The sequence below is a fragment of the Ricinus communis genome, chromosome 8 (genome assembly GCF_019578655.1).
Source record: "Ricinus communis isolate WT05 ecotype wild-type chromosome 8, ASM1957865v1, whole genome shotgun sequence".
In the NCBI taxonomy this organism is placed as follows: domain Eukaryota; kingdom Viridiplantae; phylum Streptophyta; class Magnoliopsida; order Malpighiales; family Euphorbiaceae; genus Ricinus; species Ricinus communis.
This window is the reverse complement of record NC_063263.1, coordinates 23,903,395-23,926,604: the sequence shown is the minus strand read 5'-3', so window position 1 is coordinate 23,926,604 and position 23,210 is coordinate 23,903,395. Positions and strand designations below refer to the sequence as shown.

The 23,210-nt window shown below is 35.1% G+C and overlaps 1 protein-coding gene and 1 non-coding gene across 2 annotated transcripts; one reads left to right on the top strand and one right to left on the bottom strand.

Moving 5' to 3' along the window:
* The first annotated feature begins 1,780 nt into the window (after positions 1–1,780).
* On the top strand, positions 1,781–1,886 carry LOC112534340. Its single transcript, XR_003078640.2, has one exon. It is a non-coding gene; the product is annotated as a small nucleolar RNA R71 (small nucleolar RNA).
* A 15,618-nt stretch (positions 1,887–17,504) lies between these two features.
* LOC8281553 (transcription termination factor MTERF8, chloroplastic) lies at positions 17,505–19,568 on the bottom strand. The gene is made up of 2 exons (XM_002515825.3): positions 19,162–19,568; positions 17,505–19,036 (listed from the first exon to the last, which is right to left on the bottom strand). Exons 1-2 carry the CDS (start codon positions 19,376–19,378, stop codon positions 17,760–17,762), a joined length of 1,494 nt encoding a protein of 497 aa, XP_002515871.3. The 5' UTR covers positions 19,379–19,568; the 3' UTR covers positions 17,505–17,759.
* Positions 19,569–23,210: the final 3,642 nt, after the last annotated feature.

The window sequence follows — 23,210 nt, the reverse complement described above, 5'->3', positions numbered from 1 at the left end:
CTCCTGACCTGTCAAGATCAACAAAACCATCAGTCTTTTCATCATTGGATAAATTATCCTCTTTTTCTTGCATTGCCACTTGCAAAGGATCATCAATCATTATTTCCTGCAATTGAGATTCCATAATATCATTGATAAAATCAATCGAACAGACAGTACCATCATGCTCATATGGGTATCTCAAGGATTTAGTCAAATCAAATGTAATGCTCTCATCATCTACCCTAAGTTCCAACTTTCCGCTACTAACATCTATCAAAGCTTTAGATGTAGCTAAAAATGTTCTACCTAGGATCAATGGGACATCACTCTCACCATTCATATCCATGACAACAAAATCCATAGGAAATATAAATTTGTTAACTTTAACTAGCACATCCTCTATAATCCCTTTCGGTACTTGATTACAGCCTACGCTAGTTGTATACTCATCCTAGTAGGAGTTAGCTTAGAAGTGCATAGTCCTAACTCCTCAAACAATGAACTAGGCATCAAATTGATGCTAGCTCCCAAATCAGCTAATGCTAGCAATTTCAATTTATCCCCAATCAAACAAGGTATAGTAAAACTCCCTGGATCGCATCGTTTGACTAGAATCTTGCTCTGAAACACTGCTGAGCATTATGCATTCAAGGTCACTAATCCCAAATCCTCTAACTTCCTCTTGTTGCTTAGAATTTCTTTTAAAAACTTCGCATACTTTGGCATCTGCGAAATAGCTTCAACAAAAGGCAAGTTAATCCGCAATTGTTTAAAAAGATCTAAAAATTTACTGAATTGCTGATCAACTTTATCCTGCTTGAGTTTTGCAGGATATGGAATGGGAGGTTGGTATGGCCTCGAGGGGATCTTCTTCAAATCCTCCTTCTCTTCAACTGCTCCCTTTTCTTTCTCCTCAGGCTTGTCTTTCTTTTTCGACTCATCCACCTACACATCAGAATCATCATTAGTGAAAGGCTTAGATGGACTAGGAAGTTCCTTACCTAATCTCAAAGTAATTGCTTTGGCATGCTCCCTTGGATTAGACTCTGTGTTACTTAGAAGCGTGCTTGGCTGCCTCTCAGCCATCATCCTAGACAACTGCCCAATTTGAGTTTCTAAGTTCTGAATTGAAGCTTGTTGATTCCGAATGGCAGTGTCCGTTTGTTGAAATATGTTCTCTGAAGTTGCAATGAACTTCATCATCAACTCTTCCAAGTTAGGTTTCTTCTCTTAACTACCTCCTGGTTGATGGGGAATAGAATGCATAGGTTGCTGCGGATGCAACCTCTGATATCCTGGTGGACCTTAGTTATTGGAATTCCTCCATCCAAAATTAGGATGATTCCTCCACCTTGGTTTGTATGTATTGTTGTAGGGATCATTTTGCTGCCTACCTGCATAATCAAAATGCTCAATGTTAGAAACATTAGTAGGCATAGAAGATGCAAACATACCTCCCACTTTACAATTGGCATTGTAATGCGGTCCACCACAGAATTCACATCCGGGCTGAACTGCTTGGACCGGCATCTGAAGTTGTTCTATCTTTTTGGAAAGTAGCTCTACTTGTGCCGCTAAGGCTGCTGTAGGATCTGCCTCAGCCCGATATACAACGGGCTTTGGACCTCTAGCCCATGGAGTTTGCCACTGATAAGTGTTGGTGGCCATCTCTTCTATCAAATCATGGGCTTGCTCAAGTGTTTTGCTATTGATAGCTCCCCCTGCAGCTGCATCTACCATTTGTCTAGTGGCTGTATTCATGCCACTATAGAATGTCTGCACTTGCATCCAGAGAGGAAGACCATGGTGTGTGCAACACCTTAACAAGTCCTTGAAGCGCTCCCAAGCTTCGTACATCGATTCTCCTTCACCCTGCACAAAAGAAGATATGTTATTTCGCATTTGACCAGTCTTAGCAGGAGGAAAATACTTATTCAAAAACTTTTCAGCCAAAGAAGTCCAGGTAGTGATCGTTTTCGGTGGCAAGGACTGCAGCCATCTTTTCGCTCTATCCCTCAAGGAGAAAGGAAACAGCCTCAACCGTATGGCATCATCAGTTGTTCCATTAATCTTAAAGGTATCACATATTTCCAAAGAGTTGGCGATATGCACGTTCGGATCTTCGCTCGCCAATCCTCCAAATTGCACCGTATTCTGGATCATCTAGATTACATTCGGCTTATTTCAAAATTATTGTCCGCCACGGGAGGCCTTACTATCCCAGTTTGCATCCCTGCTAGAGGGGGCCTAGCAAACTCGTACATGGTCCTTTCATCATTACCTCCATTTGCATTGTGGTTCTCCATCTCACTAGTTTCACGAACAGGAATCTCTGTTTCAATCTCCTCTCTATTGCCTGCATACGCCTCCTTAGCAATCTAAGAGAGTGCTCGGGTTCAGATAAAGGCTCTATAAGATTAGGATTAGAGCTCCTGGTCATAAACTACCTGAGCACAATAAAGAACAACAACACCAACAAACAGGATAAGAACAAAACTATACACAGAAAACAAATTATAAACAAAAAGAGAAATGACTAGACTAACAAATATTAAAATTTCAATTTAGTTCACAGAAAACTGTTCCCCGGCAGTAGCGCCAAAAACTTGATGTGTGCTAAGTCAAGCAAGACTATGACCTAAGGCAGTGTACCTATTAGTGGAGTATAGCTAACAGCGAGTACCAAATGTTGTATTCCCCAAAGAACGTGTGAACCTAAATCTACTCAATCTTCTCTGTTATCTAATCACAGAAAAAATGGTGTTAATGAATAATTCCTAAATTAACTAATAGCTGCTCTAATTGTTGTCGAACTACGTATACTAGGGAATGATTAATTCAAGTAAAGGAATAACCCTTTGGGAATTCTTGTCTCTAAGGAATGGAAACTAAGGGTGGAATTAATGCCTTTCTCAAGGACACTAACATCTTAACTTAGATTAATTAGGTTGAAATCTCTTCCTAACTCTAATTACCCAAATTAGCATTATGTACCATTTAACACTATTGAGAGTTGTTAATTCTCAATCCGGTAGAACGAACACCCTATCTCTAGGCGAATTCAATTCTAGGTTGCAAAGGACAATCCAAACCTAAACGTCTTTCTCAAGATCATTCAAATTTCAAAAATCATTCAACAAGATATGAAGAACAAATCAATAAATACTTCCATTGCAAACCAATATTGACAATTGATGGGTGGCTACTCGTGTTAGCTACAATCTAAGGCAGTGTACCTATCGATGCAGTCTATCACTAATGGCGATTATCAAGGTCGTATTCCTCCGGAAAGCGAAAGCCCAGAGTTACTCCTTTGTTCTTTGTTATATTAACCTAAAATGAATGATGAATAAATTCTAAACTAACTATTAACTACAAGCTAAGTCCTAAGGGAGATGCAAGAGTGATTGATAAACGAAATAATCAAGACAAGAAGAGAAACCCAAAGGGAATCTAAACTAGTTGGCATCCGAACAAAAGATAAAGGATCGGTGAGTCTAATTATGCTACCCGTGGATGAATTCTTAACTGAATTCGGTTTCTCTCTCGAGATAACCGAATTCCTAAACCTAATAACCTAAAGTTGGAATCTCTTCCTAACGATTGATTCTTAAATTAGCATTAAGCTTTAATCCGCCTCTATTAAGCTTTGTTAATTCTTAATGCGACTAGTTAATTATCCTTATCTCTAAGCGATTATTAACCACTTCTTGCTATTCAAAATTCCAATTGCCAAACGGATTTCTCAACCTCATAAAGCAATCTAAACATCACAATTCACAACGTCTCATGAATAATGCATTATTTTATTAATACTGAAAACAAGAAGAATACAAAACCAACTGGAACAATCCAACAATATAATATCAAACCAACATAGTAAAGAAATCCCAATGGATTAAATCAATCTAGCTAATCATGTTCATTCTCAAAATATACAAGAATTCAATTACAACAATAAGCAAAGGTAGAGAAAACCTGATTACACCCTTGGATGAGAGTAAACAGCCCCAAATCCTTCTGCTCCAATTGAATCGATTCTTGTTCCTCTTGCTCGATTTGAAAATCAATCAACGAACCTCGCCTAATCTTCGATCCTTCAAGGAAATCCGATTGAAACCTTGATCCAAGTCTCCTTTTCCCTTGGTCTCATCTCAGAAAACCCTTAGGGAGAGAAAAATTAGGGTTTTGGGACGTTCTAACCCTAGCCTCCTTTTTTTCTCTTCTTTTCGTTCTTTTAATTAATACCCCCTGTCGCCTCCAACACGGCCGTGTTCCTGGTCGTGTTCCCAACACGGGATGGTGTTCCTGGTCGTGTTACTCTCTGTGGCCGTGCTCCCTAAAATCTACTTCTTCTTTGATGTCCAACACGGCCGTGTTTGTCCCCGTGTTAGTAACACGGCCCATGTTTGTGACCGTGTTGAGAACACGGCCAGTGTTGAGATCAACATGGCCATGTTCAGCTTTCTCATGCTCGTACTTAGCTCGTTTCGACAGCTTTGACGTCCAATTATGCTCCAATTCTTTCCTTTTTCATCCTTTGACCTCTTTTGGACCTAATGCACACAAACATATGTATAAGGTGAGTGTTGAGACCAATTCACATCCAAATGTCCATAAAATCAATCTTAAAAACCCCATTTAGATGTGTGTAATTTACGCACATCAACAATCAATACATTCAATTCAAAATTGAAGTACAAAAATCCCTAGATAAAGAACCCCAATGGGTTAATAAATTTAGCTAATCATATTCATAATCACAACCAACAAGAATTCAATTACAAAAAATGAGTAAAGGCAGAGGAACCCGAATAAACCCTTGGATGAGAGTAAATAGCTCCAATTCTTTATGCCCAATCTTGGATCGATTCTTGTTCCTCTTACTCGAATTGAAACGAATCGATAATCCTCGCCAATCTTTGATCTTCGAAGAGAATCCAAGTGAAACCTTGATCCAAGTCTCCTTTTCCTTTAGTTTCAACTTAGAAAACCCTTAGACACAGAAAAAGATGAGTTTTGGACGTTCTAACCCTAGCTGCCTCCCTTTTTTTCTTTTCTTTCTTTTTAAATGAATTTGACCAGCTGCCATGAACATGGCCGTGTTGATGCCCGTGTTCCCAACACGTTCTGGTGTTGATGCCCATGTTACTCTCTGTGGCCGTGCTCCCTAAAAACCCCTTTTTTCTTTGATGTTTGATGCATCCAACACGGCCGTGTTGGTGGCCGTGTTGGGAACACGACCAGTGTTGAATCCAACACGGCAGTGTTAACCTTCCTCATGGGCATACTTAGCTTGTTTCGGCAGCTTTGACGTCCAATTATGCTCAAATTCTTCCCTTTATCATACTTTGACTTTTTTTGGACCTAATGCACACAAACAGACACATAGGGTGAGTGTTGGGACCAATTCACATCCAAATATACATAAAATCATTCTTAAAAACCCCATTTCGATGTATGTATTTTACGCACATCATCTTTCTTATTTGTAAAAAAGCTATGTAACAAACCAAAAAATATGCAAAATTGAAGAAAAATTGGCTACCCATAGATGAACAACCAATCGGCTGTGATATGCCGATTGACTTTACACACACTAGATGAACACTGTGCACACTTATTTAGCCTAAAACTTGAAAACATCGATTTTCTTACCTCTTTTTTGACTTTGATGTGTTTAAAATGTATAAACCTATTCTATTTGTGTCTTTTCATACTGACATGGTATTGATTTGGTTCATCAGTAGCTTATACAAAGCTCGCAAGTGGTTTGACGAGCTTCGGAGCTCTGTTTAAGCTCGGATTGGAGACACAGGGTTCCACAGGTTTTTTGCTACACTACCCTCGACCATTGGGAGGAATGATCACACAACCCTCTATGCATTTATTAAAAGGTGGATGGACACCACCCACACCTTTCACACCTCGATTGGAGAGCTAACATTATCTCCACTTTTTTTTACTGCTATCAATAAAATCGACTTCTCGGGTACCCCTATACCCTTTGATGATGTTATTCATAACCAGAGGTCCAATGCTTGGGACTAGTTCATCATTGATTTTTTACGGTTCTTGCCTACAAGCAAGAAGACTCGTTATTTGGCTTATCAAAGCATTTCTCTCCTCTATAAAAAATTCACTCCCCATTCTACCGGGAAGGTTGACTAGATGGCCTGAGCCTTCTTAGTCTACCTGTTTGGGACCACCATGTTTTACAACTTAGGGAACTTGTAGAACGTCTATTACTTAGCCCCCTTGAGAGATTTGGATCTAGTCTTTTCCTTCAACTAGGGGCTGCTGCCCTAGCTTATTTAATCCAATAGCTTGATATCACGGTTTGAATGAGCAAGAGGGTATGTGGATTCTAGCACGCCATCCATGTATGTCTTTCTCCTTTGTCAAAATTCCTTTTGAATTTTCAACCATTTGAGTGCATGAGTGGGCTCTAAAACTTAGCATATTGATAGGGGCTCCACCGATTAGTACCTCTCAAGCTTTACCTCGCTTGACTATTAGGGCTCAAGTAGGAGTGTTGTCACGACCCCACCCGTGGCCCGTGACCGGCACTAGGGAATGGGTAGGCTTAAGGCCACTGAAACCCGTAGTAAGCCTGACACTCACTAATTTAAACAAATCTCATCTCAAATTAATATTATTAAAACCACAAATTATCTTAATAATTACACTTTACAAAATTACTTCGGTCTACCAGAAAAACTAGGCGAGACCCGAAGCTCAGAAAATTTACAACTGATACATCTACTATTTACTACTGCGGAGAATCTAAGATTTACCAATTTACATACCAAATCAAATACATCACCCGATGATGAAGGAGTCGGGTTACTGAATAAGAGTCGCAGGAGAACTAATAGTCACGAATCTGAAAAACAGTAAAAATGAGACTGTCAGTCTCGAGAGTGAGTTAAAATCAAATAATCTGGGGACTATTGCATTCTTCTCAGAAAACATAGATTATTCAAATCAGTATATCAAACCATACTATAATCATACCCTACTATTTCCTTCACATAAAATATTAATCATTCGAATCAAAATATCAACCATGCACGTAAATACAATCCATATTATAATCATACCATAATAAATAAATAAATGAATAAATAAAAATATATTTTTACTTTTACGGGATGAGTGGCTCGGTAGAACCCTAAACCCCAAAATCTAGTAGCCATTCGGCTCTCTTAATCCAATAAGGCGGCCAGGAGCAATGCTCGACCGGGGACCTTACCTCCAGTCCGGTCACTTAAGTATCCAAATAAGAAATCTAGTAGCCATTCGGCTCTCTTAATCCAATAAGACTGGCCGAGAGCAATGCTCGACCAGGAACCTTACCTCCGGTCACTTAAGTATCCAAATAAGCCTGAGAGCAATGCTCGACCAGGGACCTTACCTCCGGCGAATTTACACAAATCAGCCCAGAGCCATGCTCGACCGGGGCAAACCCATAAATATCTTATTACATGTCCATGATCATTGTGATGTAACCCATCAAAGGCATGTTCTACAAGCCACATTTCCCAATTCGCAATCATCACATATAATAAATATCATTGTATAATGAAGTCATTCAACCATATCAAATTAATGATTAACAATTAAGAGTAAAACATCAGGCAACTCAGGTGGAAAACTGATAATATTTGGAATTATTATAACATACTAATAATAATATTTATATTATTTCAAATATTAATAATCAAGTGAAATCATTTATTTTGCGATACTAATAATCATATTAAGCACAAATTCTAAATAGCATATTAAAATCAGACTAGCAATAGCGCAAAGATTAAATGACTTTAACTCACAGGATTGGCGACCTCCTAGCTCTGCTCCGGTGCCTCGGTAGGAGTGAGCCGAACGAACTGACAATCTAGTCATGGAAAACAATTTATCAAAACGCTGAAACAATCGATCATTAATCCTAGGTCTAGACTCCTAGGACTGACTGTCTAAGAATCTCGACTCGGGAGAATTCTACCGAAAATTCGGCAGAACCTCCCCTACAACACGAACATTACCCCCCGTAAAAACAGGTCCAGGACCTGCCAGAAGAACACTTCAAATACTCAACAATTTAAACAACGGGAGTTGGGTCCCCAAACTTCACTATTTCCCGACTCCGCCACACAGCACAAAATACAAGGCAGGCAAACTGACAGACAATTATTTTTTACTCACAAAAATCATCAAATACTCAAAATAATCCAATAGACACAATTAAACCAAGAATTTCTAAAATTAACGGGCTAAAGATAATTACCGAGACGCTCGATCGCTTCGACTGCTCTCAGCCAACGGAGTCCGATCGACGATCCGAACACACCATCGGACTCACAACGGCAGCGATGGCGATCCTTGCTTCCGATTTTCCGATCTGACACCCGATCGTTCGGAGAGATTTGCGGACGATCTCGACCGTCGATTTGCAAACGAAATCCGATCGCCACTAAACCGGTGCCATCGCGAAGCTTGAGCTGAGGAGAGTCGGGATATGTCCTCCGAACATCCATCCTCCGCCGGAGCTCGCCGGAAAAGCCCAAAAAAATGGTTGCCACTCCACTTCGCCGGAACTCTCTCCTCCGGCCACCAAAACCGACGCCGCTACCGCCAAAAGGAAGCTCTCTCCAAGGGGAGCCGATCGCCACCAAGATCGGCCGGAAAAACCGCCGGAACGGCCTTTGAAAGCCGCTGCCACACACGCGAATCCGCCTCCTCCTGTTGCCAGGCCGCTGCCGTCGCCGGCCGCCGCTCAGTTGGCCGGGCTCCACGCCCCGACGGCCGCCACCGACCCCCCTCACTCTCTTCCCCGGCGCCGCATTCTCTCTCTCTCTCCTCCTTCTTCTTCCCCGATTTCTTTCCTTTCAATATCGACATTTGACCCCTGAACTTTTCCTTATTACAATTTGGTCCCTCAACTTTCTTAATTACTTACAATTCCATCCTGCAGAATTCCAATTTAACCCCCAAACTTCTTTTTAGCCTTCAATTAAGCCCCTAACTATTTAATTTGGGCTAGAACCGAATTACTGAAAATACACAATTACAAAAATACCCCTGACCGACATATTTATTTACGAAAATACCAAACTCACAAATTTCCATTAAACCCTCACAAAAATAAAATTATACTTTTAATCCTTATTCCAAAATAAATTTTCAATTTAGTCCTAACACACAATTAAATTAAATAATCAATTTCCAACTTAAAATTTAATACTACTAATCAATTATAATACCAATTTTCCCAAAATTCTTTTATAAACATCCTTTACAATTCTACCATAATTTTCCAATATATAATTTTACTTATATAAATATGCATTTGGAAAAATTTTGAATAACCAAAATATAATCATTTCTCAAATAATTTACTTGAATAAAAATAAAGCTAAAATTAACTTAAATAAAAACTCACTATTAAATATATAAAAAAAAAATTCCGGGTGTTACAAGTGTAGCCCTAGAATAGGCTCAGGTCCACACACAATGTATGTGCACCAATGATTGAGATCAGGTAAAAATGAAATGCTCATCAGTTTAATATTACATGACTAGATTCAGATACTTACTTTTTCATGTTGTTGTAGATCTGTGCCAACTACCTTGGAGATAGAAGGAGTTGAGACCCATATATGCAATTTGCTGCTGATATCGAGCATAAGAGAATACTCTTTACTGAGCCTGCTTGTCGTATGTGGTATTTGGGCGAGCATATCTATGGCTGGAAGAGAGGGCTTACTCTCTGACATGTACTTAGGCACCTTAACTGCCTATGTTTTGGATGGCTGATCTCATATGAGGAGCTTGAGAAGTGCCTTGGGGGTTATGACCACCATGAGAAGCTCACGATAAGGTCGGGGAGAATAGATTACACGTTCTTTATGACTCAACTGTTGGGGACTATAACCCTAGATAGATATACTATTGCACAAGTACTTCGTTATTACTTTTCTGAACTTCATTACTCTTCCATCATGCGATATTCTAAACATCTCCTTTGTTTCATGTAGTTCTACTGGTCCAATGCTCCTAGGGTGTCGAATTCAGAGGAGGCACGACCCGCTTGCCGTCTTAGGGGTACCCGCGCTTTCAGCTAATCTACTATCACCGCTTTTGAGGCACCTCCCATGATGATGTTAAATTTGATTCATGGGAGCATTCCGTTCCTTTAAAACCTAAATGTGTCGTATTGGAGTCCTTTCAGCACTGTGAACCACCGGCTGACCCTAAGGCGAATCTCCCTCCAGAGTCCACTCCAGGCGGATCCACCCATCTGAGTAGCTTTTCTTTTTTACTAAGCTATTACAATCCTCATACACCTAATCGACTTAAATTTAATGAAAATATGCATAACGAAAGACAATTAGCGAACATCAGTAAAACGGGTGACTAATGGAGGAACAGCCGATTGGTTGTGTCACAGAGCCGATCAACTATTCATACAGTTGATTGACTCTAGGGTTATTCCTAAGCTAATTCGATAAAAAGATGCTCCAAACCTCTAAATAACCGAGGTACATTACAAAAATGCAAAAATAATGGTTAATACATGTGTTAAATGCAACAAAACAAGTAAATAAACCAATTTCAAGGGCAAAGCAATATGACTAGACTTTAAATAAATTTACAATAAACAAACAGATTCACTAAATATGGCAACTTTATCAAAAATATTGAAAGATCAAGAATCTTTTATCTTTGTCAAAAGGTAGACAAAATATATTTATGTAAAAGGGCCCAACCTGGTGAAAGATCAATAATTCAAAGCCTAATCATGTGAGTCTAATAAGAGACATGAAAAAACTTAAATCTAATCACGCAAACTCACAAGAGTCATCGTATTCGAAACCCTAGCATGCCAATATAATGAAAACAACATAATCTAATAAAAACCATGGTAACCTTATTAAATCAATTGTCCTAACATGCAAATCTAACCAATTAACATCAAGATCATCAAGTTTAAACCCTAAACATGCTAATCTACTTCTAAAGCAAGATTTCTATAGGCAAATATATAGATCTAGATCTAAGTATCAGAAGCAAAAAGAAATGAAGAAAAGATCCTAAACATGCCATTTAAGAACAAGAACATCATAATAAAGCAAAGATCATGATGAGATGGATAAAAGAACCCTAAGTTTGTCACCATATTTTGCAAATCCTCAAGTTTTAAGAGTAAATGAGGAGGTTGATTCAAAGATAGGGTGGGAATCTAGAGTGTTTTAGGCTAAGTGCTTACTTTTTAGAAATCTAGTAAACTGACCGATCATTCTCTATAGTAATTGTCAACTTATAATTGACAACCCCTTGGCTTAGAGTTTCCTTTTCTATTTATAGAGATGGAAGGAGAAAACTGTAGAGGCTAGGATAATCATCTTTTTAATTATTGATAATTATAAAGAATTATTAATAAGTAAAAGGATTTATCAAAACTTTTTTAAATAATATCAAATTTTAAAGACACTTAGAATAATTATCAATAAATACCTATTTAATTATAAGAAATAATTAAAAGCTATATAATTATCAATAAAAATCTTCTAGGAAGTATATTTTAGTAATTATTATCCTTTAAAATTAGAAAATATTGAAAAAATGACATTGAAATTCGAGTTTTGGTCGATCGGCTCTAGGTTGGCAAATTTTAGAATTTTTACAATTTAGTCCCTGAACTTTACAACTCGTTCAATTTTGACCAAAAACTTAAATATTTGGTCAATTTAGTCCAATTTGATTCGGAAAAGTAATATTCAGCTCAACTACTTGTAACCCTAACTAGGATCTTAAATTTCGTCAATCTCTCAATACTCAGAAGAAGTAGCAACTTTCATTATTAGGTTTTCCATAATTCTTTCAATATCTAGATTCGGAAAACGAGTGCTTACAACTACCCTTTCAGATGTTCAACTTAGCAAAGCTAATGTCTTAACTTTTGCCTAAGCCACCTTTTTGAGTTTTCATCTTAGTACACTCTTATTTTTGCTTAAACTGCCTTTCGAGTTTTTAACATAGCATTTTCTTTTCTTTTCTTTTCCTTTTCTTTTTCTTTATTTTTTCTTTTCTGTTTATTTTCTCTTTTTACGGATTTGGTTGTGCGAGAAGCTTTAGAGATTGACTGGTCCAAGAGACATTGTCACGTATGAGCTAGAGCATGTGCATGTTCATTCTATAGTCGTGAGTCAAGGTCATAAAGGTTGGATTAATAGGATACAGAGCATACTAGATACTCTTATTCGCTAGACCTGCCTTTGGTGGAAGATTCAACATGTCACACTTCTGGTATACGGGGCTTGTCCCTTTGGCTAGACTTCAAGAGATCATTTTCTATAGTCCTTATAGACTCTATCGTCAGTATAGGAAGAATCAATTGATTTTGGAATATCCTCTTGACTTTGAAGGTTATCCTTGAGATAAGATTTCCTAGACAACACTGAGAGGTTATGGCCCCGCTGTACTATAGAGCGTAACATCAATGCTGAAGGTGACCTGACTACTGATGAAAACTTCAAGGCTTGTGTTATGCTTCACATTACTACTACACCTGGATCTGCTAAGGATAAAAGGACCTGAGAGCTATCTATTGAGTCTAAGAATGCAAGTCCAAAGAGGAGAAAATGGAATGCTTATATTATTTTAGATCTCATAGATTTTGCTTAGATTTAATTTTTAGATTATGCCCTAAAAATAAGGAGTTGTCAGATGATCCATGTTAATTTATATATCATATTGATGGCATATAATTATACAAAAGGCATTATTCGACTTTAATGGTACGAGTAGTCATGGTATTATCAAAGAATAATGCAAACTATTATAGACGAACACCATGGAATGTAAACACAAATGTAAGAGAAATTATATGGCGATTTTATAACGATGATTTACATATGTTCCTAAACTTTTTTTCATAATCGATTTTTGATCAAGAATTAGATATTGATTATTGGATATTGATCAAACACTCGAGACTACCAAAATGTGTTATCACTTACTTATGAAATAAGTAATCTATCTCTTGAGGTTGAGGAATAAGGGTTTTGAAATAAGCATATGGGTGCTTGTTACAAGAACAACTTCATTGAACATGACCCTATTGATTAGTCGATATGGAATTTAACCCAAGTGTCTATGTATAATACTCTTGCGATAATTATGTAAGACGTGATCCTTAGACTTGAGATAACAGTATATTATCTTATATGAGGATTACTATACTTTGATATTATCTTATGTCCTCCTACCCACAGCTTAAGGTATAGTCATTGGGTAAAGTAAGAGCCATATGAAGATAATAAGTTATCAATAAAGAATTCATTGCCCAAGGTAATATGTCATGGGATTTTATCTTGACGATTCTTGATATGCTTTAACATGAAAATTCTTGGCCAAGATTGTACGAATGAAGAGTATGAAAAGTGTTTCATAGATTTTATTCAAGATATTATATGCAATTATCAAGAACAAATATGATTGGTTCAATTATAGAGTTGGCACTTGCATCCATACTCTATGAATCAATTGGGATAAAAGTACAATGAAGGGATTGAATTACATTGTAAGATTTTTCACTACAAAGGTTGATTGAAGCACTTTAATCATTCCTACATATTTGGGTGGTCATGATGTATTGCTAGATGCTAATCTTGATCTATGAATATAGATTAAGTTAAATTAGAGAAATAACATTGAATTAAAAGAGTTTAATTCATAATCTGTATTCATTGCCAACATGTTAGGAACCTTTTTGGATACACAAATAGGCTTTAAGTGAGGATTAAAATGAGGCATAAGCTTATATATATTTGGCCTAATTAAAGGTTAATTAATTAAGAGCTAATAGGCCTTGTATAATAGGCCTAGATGGGTTTATTATCCATGGATCAGATCTAAATTAATCAAAGTCTAATTAGGAAAATAAAAGCCCAATTTAATATAAGCTAGGGTTTCGTAGTAATCCTAAATCTTTAAGGACTTTGATTAAAAGGCCATATATATAGAAATGGATGCATAGGGTGGTAAGGATTGAGTATTTTATTAAGGAAAAATATTTCTTGAGAAGAATACCCTAGATGAATTAATTAATAAGATGAATTGATTCACCCCCTTACTTGGAACTAGCATTCAATCTTCTACATCTCTTAAGAGAAGTTGATTCTAGTGTATATCTGTCTTTAATTTTATTATTTAATGGGTGGTTCTTGCATCACTATATTTTCACATATTGTACACATTGGTACCTATACCCCTAATGGCGTCAGTTAGTGGTTCTTTGGTTCCACTAGAACCCTAGAATTGTAACACTAGCTAACCATCACTCACACATAAGGAAATAGTTGGGGTGATAATTTGGTTAAAGCTTCAATGGTAGGAGGTGTCGTGGGGGGGTAGTGAAGACAATGGCATTATCCAGCTTGATAATTATAATTATTCTAAAGATCCAAAATATATTCTAGTAGATAAAAGTGACATTGATGATGGGTTAGAGGATGATGACTTCAGCTCAGATGATGAAGAATATTTGAAAGCCAAGAGAAATTTAAGATGGGTTAGACTACATGAAAAGATAAGGACTGATTATTGTAATTGTAATGAGGTAATTAGTAGACCTCCCAATTGGAAAATGTCAACAACTGTGAAGTCGTGGAAAAAGGAGGAACCAAAAATGAGAGCTAAGAGGACTGCAAAAAAAAGATACACCAACAATAAAAATCATATCTAATACTAAAGAAAAAGAAAGTGGATATAATTCTGAGTATCAACCCTCAAAAGACCAAGTTCTTACTCCTATATCAAGTGATGAGTATGACTTCAGTCCAACTTGTGTGGTCTTTGAACATGTTTTTATTGATAGGGTAAGCAAGGTAGGCCCAGGAAAGAAGGTTCCAACTAACCTAAGAAGAACAAGACTAGGATAGCTCCTAGGACTACTAAGCTAAGGCTAAAAAAGCTTGGCAAAGAAGTGGATCTTGAGGTTGCAAATTAATTTAAGGAGAGACATAAGGTAAACTTACTTGCCTATTTGAGTTACTAGATTTGTCTCTTTCACCTTTGCAAGCAAGCTTACTTTATTATGTTCATACAAAAATAATAGGGTTATGGAGTAAGGATCTTTTCAGAATCTGGCAATGTATAGTCTAGGGTAAGTTTGTAGCTTTTGGTGTTTTAGATTAATAAACTTTATATCATTTGGTATTTTACATTATGGTGATGGTTGTTGTTGGATGTGTGGTTGATTTGTAATGGATTCAGATCTCAAATAATAACGTAGTGAATTATTACAATCAGGTGTTATTGCAGCAACAGTTGTTGGATCCACTAATGCAACTTAAACACCTCCACCAATCAATATACCTCCAGCAGCCAATACAGAATCACATACAACATATGGTCCAAGACTACCATCAACATAAAGGGTGGCAAGGCAGTTGTTCAACACTGATGATCAAAGTGCAAGAGATAACTTCATCAGTAGCCAGAGATTTAACATTACAAGCAATCCAAATTTGCAGTAGTTGAATGTCATTACTGGACATTTGTGCTTTTATATGAACTTTGGTACTATGGTTAATTTGTAACCATAGCCATTTGTTATCTGGCAGGGTTATTTGGCTGGCACTATTATTTTTATTGGATTTGTCTTATTGTCAATTGTTACTTTTGTACAGGCCAACATATGATATTATGAGTACTATATATTAACTTTTATTAATGATTTTAATTAACAACATTTACAAGATGGGATTTATCTCTTCTTACCATTAGAATAAAATAAGCAAAATGAGTCAGATTTATATCAAATAAGCACAATGAGTCTACTACATCCTGAACTCTTCTCTTTATACCAGATACAACATATTCTACCTAAAGTTTAATGGTTTTAAAACTAACCAACTTGTCATAATAGACATTAAACCAACACACACACACACCTTAACATACACATTTTCTTCTTAGTTTCACAATCTCTTATTTCAATTTATGGTTTCCTATACATATAGTGTTCATTTCAAGCTCCAGCAAAGCCTTTCTTTCATTGACATTGTCGATTACAAACACTAAAGCTCGATTCTCATCAACATGAAACTATAGTTTTTGCTCTAGAAATTTCATATTTTCCTCTTTCACCTTGAATGCTTCCTCTAACTAATTTTTCTTTGTCAATACCTCTATCAATACTTCCCTAACCCTTCTTGTATAATTCTCCTCTATCCATTTGAGAAAATGACAATCACCATACTACAAAATAACACAATACTTAGTTTAGTTCCATTTATTAAGAATTCGGACAGTGAAGATTCAATATCACTCAAATTACATCACTTATTGCATGAGAGGATATTGAAAAAAATCTACGACCTAGGTTCTCCAGTGTCCAAGAAGTTAACAACTCAACATTTTTATATTTGCAAAAAGCTCTAGGCATCAAAACAACCGAATTGAGGCTTCCATTCCCACCTGGACTAGACATTTTCGATCAAAGTATCCAACAAGATGGGAAGATAAAGAGGTATATACTGATTTAGATATTAGGAAGACTCGGCATCCCATCAAATGAGTCAGCCTTCTTTTAAAAAAAAATTAGTGAAATAACCACATCAGCTTATGAACCGTCGTGTTTGTTTGATGCGGTAGCCAAATTGTATTTCAGTGAAAAATAAAATAAAAAAATGACATTTCTGAGATAAAACTAAGAGTGGGTGATAAAATTATTAAAAAAATTGAGATTTTTAAGGTGATTAGGCCCAAACCAAATTTACAAAATGATTAAACCAAACTCAACCAATTAATTTAGATACAGTTTGGTTTGGTTCTTTGATTTTTAAATATACATATTTTAAGTAAAAAACAATAGGAATAATTTAGTTCTTTACAAAAATAACAAATAATATAAATATCCTTTAAAATATCAAATTCTTATAACTATATAAAATAAGACATTAAAATTTTGGTCAATTCAAACTATCTGAAATCTTTTGACCAAATATCAATTTTGGTCAATTCAAATTAATCAAATTCAACTAATGCAATCAACTCAACTACACGGTTGATGCAATAGGCAAACAGAAATATTACTACGTGGTTGCTGCATGTTAATGCACAGAGTAGCCAGTTAAGAAGATCCTGAGTTCATTTATGACCCATTATCAGCTTAGGATATTACAATCAACCAAAATAATTGTTTGCTCCATTAGATCACAAACAAAATGTGGTTCACGCATAAGTCACTTAGAAAATGCCACATAATTATCTTCCTCAATCGTCAAATTCTGATAATCAGCTGCCTGAAATTGAGGTAGACCTATTAATAATATACATAATCATATTTGTTCACTATAATCCTATTTCTTCATCACATTCGGACAATACAACTGCCAGAAAATGAAGTAAACCCATAAATTATAAATCTCCAACCTTTCAAGTTTGGTGCAGGAACTGAGTTTGTAGTTTTCAGAGCTATAATAAGATGCCGAATATTGAAGAGCAGAAGATATGCCAAAATAGTTTTGATCTAGAAATATACACTGCAAATTTTTCAAGCATAGAAGTTACTTGCTTTGTTCCATAACCAGCTGCAAACCTAAAATCTAGAAGCCAAAAACTGAATGGTGATCATTAATTTGCACAATTTCTGCATCTCACAGATGGTTGAGGAGGAAAGGTAGAGCAATCCTTCAACGATAGAATGGAGCAACTAGGCCTGTTAAAAATGGAGCATTTGGTGCCAGGTTAAATTTACAACTCATTCAGTCTGTCAATCGAGAATAGGACTTTTTCTTCTTCTCAACTGAAAATCTATCAGCAGAGACACTTAAGAGCTTATTAAGGGACATGCCTTCCCCTATAACCTTCCTTTTTACTTCATACCTATGCTTAATCCTGTCATCAAGTTTATAACCAAGAAATGCAGGAAAAGCTAATAGCTCCCCAACTTCTCTACCCATTCCCTCGATCAAGTACTCCATCTTCTCCTGCAGGGAACTATAGCTGTACTGAAGAATCTGAGGATGCTTCTTGCTCATAGAAAGAATGTCCGGAGAAGAAAATCCATAACTGAAGAATAGCTCAATCACCTTTTGCAGATTGTCACAGCTTGTTCTTGTGACAGCCCCAAGTGCAACAGTCAATTCTTTATTTCTGTATCCATATCCAATCTTCACTAAAAATACAATTTTATGCACAAGGTTGTATTCAAAGGACAGCCCTAGAAACAAGGGGGCTTTTGTCAGGAACTTGAATATCTCATCAGAATTCAACCCACATTGCTTGAGAAATTCTATTCGAGGACGCAACTTCCTTTCCTTGCTAGCACTAATCACATTTGGGAACACAAGAAAAATCTTGAATATTTGAGGATCAGTTAACCCACCAAATGACCTCAGCAATTCTACATGACCTTTAATATGCTCCAAACTGTAACTCAATATAGCAGGAAGTTTACGCAACAAGGTCCCAGTGGCTTCTTCATCTCCTCCACTAATCTCTTTAAGAAACTCTACTCTTGGGATCAACTGTCTATCCAAGTCAAAATTCAGAATCATCGGTCGTCTAACAATTATATCAATCCCACCAAAGCGACTCAAGAAACTAATAGTTCTATCAATTTCTTTAACTGATTTGAGGCACATTGCCTTGAGTAGGTTAATATTGTTGAGAATGTGACCAATCTTCTCTTCTGGAACTCCATGACTAAGAAGCATGGTAACCTTTTGATCAAAACCCACTAAGAATCTTGGTTCTGACGCAGAGAAAAGGCGTTTGATCTGCGCTGGCTCGATCCTTCCTTGTAAATTATTAAGAACAAAATGTAGAAATGGATGGATTTGTTCAGCTGTTAATACATCTGGGCACTTAATAATTAAACGATAAAGTTCAGCTCCTTTAAGTCCAACAGACTCTAAGAGAAAAACTCGGGATCTTATGGAGTCGAAAGCTGTCAATGTTAGAGATGGGTTCTGCTCCAAAATAAATTCAGTTTCTTTCTCATTGAGTCCAAACTCCCGGAAGAACGAATAGAGGAACCCTGGAACACAAAGCACAAACATGTTATAACCTACGGCATTTGAACTTGTGGTGCTGAAAGTAGTTGAAAACTGTAATGCGCGGAACATGCTTGAGAAATTGCCTCTGATGATGAGAATAACTCACTAGTTGCGTTTTGCTGATTAGGAGAGTCGAGATAATTGCAGTGGACAGGAAAGTCTCCAGATGGGCGCAAGTTATTACCCAAGTTTGAAAGGGTCCAACGCTGATGATGGTGATCGATGATAATTGGGAGTGAAATAAAGGAAAACTGAAATTTTGTTGGAGAAGGTATTAGTGTCTGTGTGACAAAAGAAGTAGAGGAATAAGAGAATGAAGACATTATTATATTCCAGCAACTGTGAATTAAAGGAAAGAACTTATTAGCCTACTTGGTGCAATGATAAGCGAGTAAGCACCCAGCAGCAAGTGAAGGATGTTGTTTCAAAACTATCAAATAAAGAAGATGATGCAATGCTTTTGGGCTGTTGGGCCTTGCTTAATTTGGACATGGAATTCTGCTTTTCTCTCATCCAAGTTTGAGTCCTATGTTACTATCAATGTTTTTCGCCCCCATTTCATATTGCGGAAAATTTCGGAAATAACCAAAGAAATGATAAAAAATACCATTTTTATTGTATGTTTTAAATTCCTTCAAAAATATTGTATCTGACTTTCAAAATATTATTTATACTATATTCTATAGAGAAACTAATTCTACACCAAAAGTTATATTCAAACTTTTCAATGATTTCTTTCAAAAAAACAACACAAAAATATTAAATTCATATTACTTTTCTAATCAATTTTCAAACCAAAAACGACCATTATATACAAAAAAAATTGAAAAAAACAAGTATTTTTTATTTTTTTACAAAAACCCAATTATGAACAAAAAGGAGTTTTGATTTAATAGACTTTTGATTTATTTTGTCGATATAGCATGAGACTTGATAAATCAACACCATTGCATATGTTATAGATGTGTTTAAAAGGATATTTTACTCTTTTTCGAAGATTAGATCTGAAAATTAAAAGTTAAACGAAACCTAAAAAATTGATATATGTTTTTCTTTAAATGCAAAAGATGATATACTTTTATACACAAATGGTATATGTTAAAAAAATTAGAATTTTTCTTAAAAAAAATATATCATGAATCATTATTGTTAAGTTACAAATTAAATTTTAATAATGTTGGATTTATTAAAAAATATAATTTATTTTACATATATGGCAATTTTATTTTAAACAAGTTAAAAATTATCACAAAGAGCACTTTTTTAATAAATGTGCAGTAAAACATATAAGTCTTATATATATTTAATATATATTAATCGAAATTTCAACTTATTTAATTAACATATTTTAATTTCAAAAATTATTTTTTTCAATAGCAATGGATATAATGTTAGTTTTAATTGATTAATTTAGTTAAGGTTTAATTATAATAACACTAACTATTATCAAGAATAAAAAAATTAAATAATTATGATAATTATTTTGTTACTCTATATTTCTATGAAGTTATTTAATATTTTATACACTTACAACATAATATAATAAAAATAAAGTGAAAGCAAATGGAATTATTTTAAAAAAATATAAATATATTAATTACATATTTAATATATATATTGTTAGCACCATTTTTCGGATTTAAATATTGAGGGAATTACGGAAAATTCGATGATGAAAGTTACTATCTTTCTCAAGTCACAAGTGGTTGAGGACGGGAGAATCTTAGTTAGGCTTGAGAATAAAAAATTACTTTTCTAGAATCAATTTGGATCCAATTAGCAAAAAGAATAAGTTTAAGGGATGAAACAGCAGTTTTTACAAGTTTAGGGACTAAACGGTAAAAAAATTTAGAACTTTTTACCCCTTAAGCTAATAGGCTCTGTGTACAACTATATCGGCTATTCACAGAAATGATCGGCTTAGCATAGATCTGAATCGGCTTTGTGCAGTGCCGGTTAGCTCTGTGTAGTGCCAATTGGTCCAAAAATCGAATTTTTACGTTGTTTTTTTTAGTATTTTTCACTTTAAAATGATAAAATAAATAAAAATACATCTTCTAATATATTTTATTGATAATATTCGAGTTTTTAATGATTTTCATAATATTTTCAATATTTTTCGATAATTATCATTAAACATTTTGATAATTCCAAAAACTAAATTTTTAAATTATAGATATTTATCAAACAAATTAGAATGTATATCTAAGTCTCTCAGATTTCTTTAAATCTTTTCTTATAATAGAAGAGGAAATCCTAGGCTTAGGGGGAATAAATCTTTTCTTATAATTAGAATGTAAACACAAAACCTATTAAACACTCTAGATTCCTACCCCATCTTTAGATCAGCTTCCACCTATACTCATGAGACTCAAGGATATGAATAATATGGTGAAAATTTGAGGGTTTCAAAGAATCCACATCATTATTTTTCCCTTCTCTTCTAATTTTCTTTATTATTTTTTTCTATTTTCTTTGTTAGAAACATGTTAGAATTTTGTGATTTCTTTCTATGATTGTTATTTCTTTTAATGTTATATGTGTTAGAATTAGATTTCTTGTATGATTTACATATTTTTATGATATGCATGTTTCCTTGGTTTTGAAACGAATAAATTTTATGTTCTTAGATTTTGAATATGATAATATGTACATGTCGAGTTTTGAATATGATAATATTACTTTTTTGGATTTTGAATTTGATTAGTTAATGAGTATGTAGATATAATTTAATTATATTTTTATGCAATTGAATTAAGTTTTAGGTTTATATAATTGAAATTTGAAATTTAAAATTTATCTTAAAATATTATATTTATCTATTGTCTGTTATAATTTTTAGGGTTATTGGTTATTTCTTTTAGGTTTTCTTATTAAATTTCATGTTTTTTTATGTTCTTACTTCACTTTACATGTTTTGATCAATTTTTTTTATCTTCTGTGCATGTAAAATCGGCTCCTAGGTGTGAGAAACTAAAGGAAAAATTGCAGAAAGACCATCTGAAGCCCTAGAGCCGATCGGCTTAGTGCAGAGCCGATTTTGCTCTATGTTGAGCCGATCGGCTTTGCACATCTTGGCCCCTGATTTTTGGATTTTAAATGTATTTTGGTGATTTCATGTTCTGTACTTAGTTTTAAGCGTTTTTTCTTCAATTTTCTTAGTTGTAGAAAGGTTGTAGTAGCTAGATTTAATTTTTGAATTTTTTTTATTTTATTTTAGATGGATGTCAAAAATCTGCTATGTAATTGTCTAATTAAAACCAGACATATAGACGTTAAGTCTTAAAATTGGATTTGACATGAAAACTATAGTCCATTAAGGTAATAAGATGGCATATTAGGGTTTAATCTAAAATTCACATGAACTGAGTAAACTTTGCCATGTTTTTTTTAAACTAATTGGGCCACACTAGATTCAAGATCACTTAATTAGGCATGATCATAAAAAGTAATCCTTTAGGTTTAAAGGCTGGAATTCAAAGGCATAATTTGTAATTGGGCTAAACTAGGTGGGCATTATATATAATTAAATAGTTAATTAGGATAGCAAAACAAATATAGATTAGGTTTAATAAAATAATGCTAAACTTAGATGGACCTCACATGCTATAGTACTTGATGTGTAGAAATTTTTATATTTATAGAAAATAGCCCATTAAATAATAAAATTAAAGAGAAAGATACACAAATAAGAAAGTCGGCTTCCAGATCTATATATGGATTTGTGGTGTAAGCTTCCTTTTGGAATTAAGAAATATCACTCATTAGTAAAAGTGTCCCAATGAATTACCCGGGTGGTCTTCCGCGCTAGTCTCTATGACTAGTTAGCGTATTCCCGATTAGGTTGGAAAGCATTGCAGTATCGTAGTCGCTAAAGATATTAAGGTACGCACCGGAAACCGCCGCCCATAATGGCGACTCCACTTGGGATAAGAGAAATTTATCCCAATGTATGTTTATCTTTACTTTTATTATGTAAGGAGTGATTCTTGCATTAGTTAATGGCTCTTTGGTTATACTCGAACCTTAGAATTATGACACTGGCTAACCATCACTCATAAGTAATGAATGAATTTCCTTCATCACATGGATCTTTAAATGGGAAGATGAGCCAAGGAAAAACACTTTTTATATGTGGGAGCCTTTTATCCTTAC

Bases quoted from the DNA above. Each gene is read 5' to 3' on its own strand.
- LOC8281553 (XM_002515825.3), bottom strand. From the start codon at position 19,378: ATGTCTTCATTCTCTTATTCCTCTACTTCTTTTGTCACACAGACACTA. The intron at 19,037-19,161 runs GTGAGTTATTCT...TTTGTGTTCCAG, and splicing joins TAATCAGCAAAACGCAACTA to GGTTCCTCTATTCGTTCTTC.